Consider the following 2,906-nt stretch of genomic DNA (forward strand, 5'->3'; position numbering starts at 1 on the left):
TTACACACACACACACACATACACTTGTATGTATAAAAACGTAAGGTTTTATCATACTCCTCACAAGGAGTACATAACGGTAGTCACTTTCCGAAGATCCACGTAGATATATGTGTACACATCAATGAAACACTGTACATATGCGTGTGCTTTGTGCTTTATAGAGATATCTACACAACAAGCAAGTGTGTATACGTATGCACATATTTGTATATACGTATTCACTTATGTGTATTTACCTATGTACATATGTGCATGTTCGCTATGACACCCAACAAGCAAGTAAATGTACGTACATACATGCAACACCACACGCAAAACCAAGCCTTTACTTGCTTGTGCGATTAGCAATTATGTTTCGTCCAAAGTATATGCACGATAGTAACGTCTGCAAACATTACTGTGTCGCAATGGCCACACAGACACACTTTCTATTTATAGCCTAGACATTCTATTTATAGCCTAGACATTCTATTTATAGACTGGGCATTCTACTTATAGCCTAGACATTCTATTTATAGCCTAGACATTCGATTTATGGCCTAGACATTCTATTTGTAACTAGACATTCTATTTCTAGCCTAGACATTCTATTATAGCCTAGACATTCTATTTATAGCCTAGACATTCTATTATAGCCTGGGCATTCTATCGATGGCCTAGACATTCTATTTATAGCCTAGCTAGTCTATTTATAGCCTGGGTATTCTATTTATAGCCTAGACATTCTATTATAGCCTGGGCATTCAATTGATAGCCTAGACATTCTATATATAGCCTAGATAGTCTAATTATAGCCTAGACATTCTATTTATAGCCTAGATAGTCTATTTATAGCCTAGACATTCTATTTATAGCCTAGACATTCAATTACAGCCTAGACATTCCATTATAGCCTGGGCATTCTATTGATAGCCTAGACACTCTATTTATGGTCTAGATAGTCTATTTATAGCCTAGACATTCTATTGATAGCCTAGATATTCTATTTATAGCCTAGATAGTCTATTTATAGCCTGGGCATTCTATTGATAGCCTAGACATTATACTTATAGCCTAGACATTCTATTTAAAGCCTAGATAGTCTATTTATAGCCTGGGGAGACACCTACCTTCATGCGCCGCCCACGTGTCCAATGCAGACAGGAGGTGCTGTGAGACGCCCACGCGTGTGTGAGGTGTAGTGAGTAGGCAGTCACACAGTTCAGTGCCTGTCATGCCGTTCTCTCGCTGCAGACGCTGTGCCAGCGCAGGCCCTTCCGAGTGATCGCACACGGCGCGAGGTTGCATCTGTGCACATGCAACAAGTGTGTGTATGTTTGTTTTGTGAATATGATCACATCTGTGCACATGCAACGAGTGTGTGTATGTTTGTTTTGTGAATATGATCACATCTCTGTATATGCAACGATGTGCAAAAGTATATGGCCGAGAAAAGCTTTACCCACACTTCAAGCCAAAGAACATAAAACTATCAACCGGATTTATGCATGATATAAACCAGGATTATACCATGATATACGACACAGAAATCGTACTGCACACTTCACCCGAGATACATAAAAAGGTCAAAATATTAATACGTAATTGGCCACAGCACATTTACAGAACAATAAACCCTACAACAGACGAAAGCTGAAGTTCGCACGCGACAAACCCATAGACTTTATTTGTACCTGTAGGTATAATGATAAACTTAAAACACACACCTGTATAGATTTATATATACATGTAGATACAATGACAGATCTATACACACACCTATATAGATTTATATACACAATGATAAATCCATACACACCTAAATAGACTTATATGTACATGTAGATATGATGATAAAATCTACATATGCATAACCATTTAGACTTAAATGTACATGTCCGTACAATGATAAATCTATACACACACACACCCATATCGATTTGTATGTGTATGTACATATCATTTCGACCCCCCCCCCACCCCCCACAAAACCGGTTCGCTTGAGCAGTGGGCCAGGTGCAGGTGCAGGTGCATACCGTCTGTGGGACTGTCAGGGCTCTTCGCAGTTCGGCTGTGCCGTGAGTGATCAGTCGCTGTCGCTGATGCGCTGAAGGGAAGCGCATCTGCTGCCCACCCATGAACACAGCACACGCACCCAAGAATGAGTCATCACGCATCACACTGCTGTCCTCATCCTGCGACGGTTGGGGTGGAGTTAGGGTTTAGGATTTAGATGTTTATTGTATGCAGGTTTAGGCTTTAAGGATTTTAGGGCTCAGGGCAATAGAGTTCTAGGAGTTTGGGTTTTTAGGGGATCTGGATGTGAAGGGAAGGAAAGGAGGGCGGAAGTACGGAGACAAGGACCGGTACAATAAATACAAGACAAGCACATGTACAAGGAAAACGAGACAAGGGCCAGTGCAAAATAAAGTATGGGATAAGAGTGCAAAGGGGTGCGAGCATTGTTTGTACGCGTGTGAGTGGGCTTAGGTCAAGAAATATACGTCGGATCAAGGTTTAGCTCATGACTTTTAAGGATTATTTCATGACTTTTAAGGTTTACCTCTTGACTTTTAAGGTTAATCCCTTGAATTTTAAAAGATATTACTTTTAAGGAATTAAGGTTTCAGGTTTTGAGATTTTAAGGTTATAAGGTTTAAAGAGTTTGAGGGGTTCAGGCTAACCCACAGAGACAAACAGACACGGAAAGAGACAGGGGAGGTCACACACTACCACTAACACAACAATTCATCATAACATACGCAATAACCACTTGGCATGACACAAACAGTGCAGACAACACATACGAAACCACCGGTGCAGGTATCATGCTACTAATAACTATGGTACAGATGAGATATAAGTATAGATATTCCCCCCATTACCACCCACTCCATCCACCCACTCACTCACTCCACACACAC

General features: G+C 40.6%; 1 protein-coding gene across 1 annotated transcript; it reads right to left on the reverse strand.

Moving 5' to 3' along the window:
• Positions 1–1,089: 1,089 nt before the first annotated feature.
• Positions 1,090–2,177, reverse strand: SARC_10431 (hypothetical protein; the record flags this gene model as incomplete). Its single annotated transcript, XM_014295528.1, has 2 exons — positions 1,090–1,290; positions 2,019–2,177. Coding segments are annotated over 2 exons (360 nt in total), but the record flags the coding sequence as incomplete, so codon positions are not given.
• Positions 2,178–2,906: the final 729 nt, after the last annotated feature.

The sequence above is a fragment of the Sphaeroforma arctica genome (genome assembly GCF_001186125.1).
Source record: "Sphaeroforma arctica JP610 unplaced genomic scaffold supercont1.1246, whole genome shotgun sequence".
Lineage (NCBI taxonomy): Eukaryota > Ichthyosporea > Ichthyophonida > Sphaeroforma > Sphaeroforma arctica.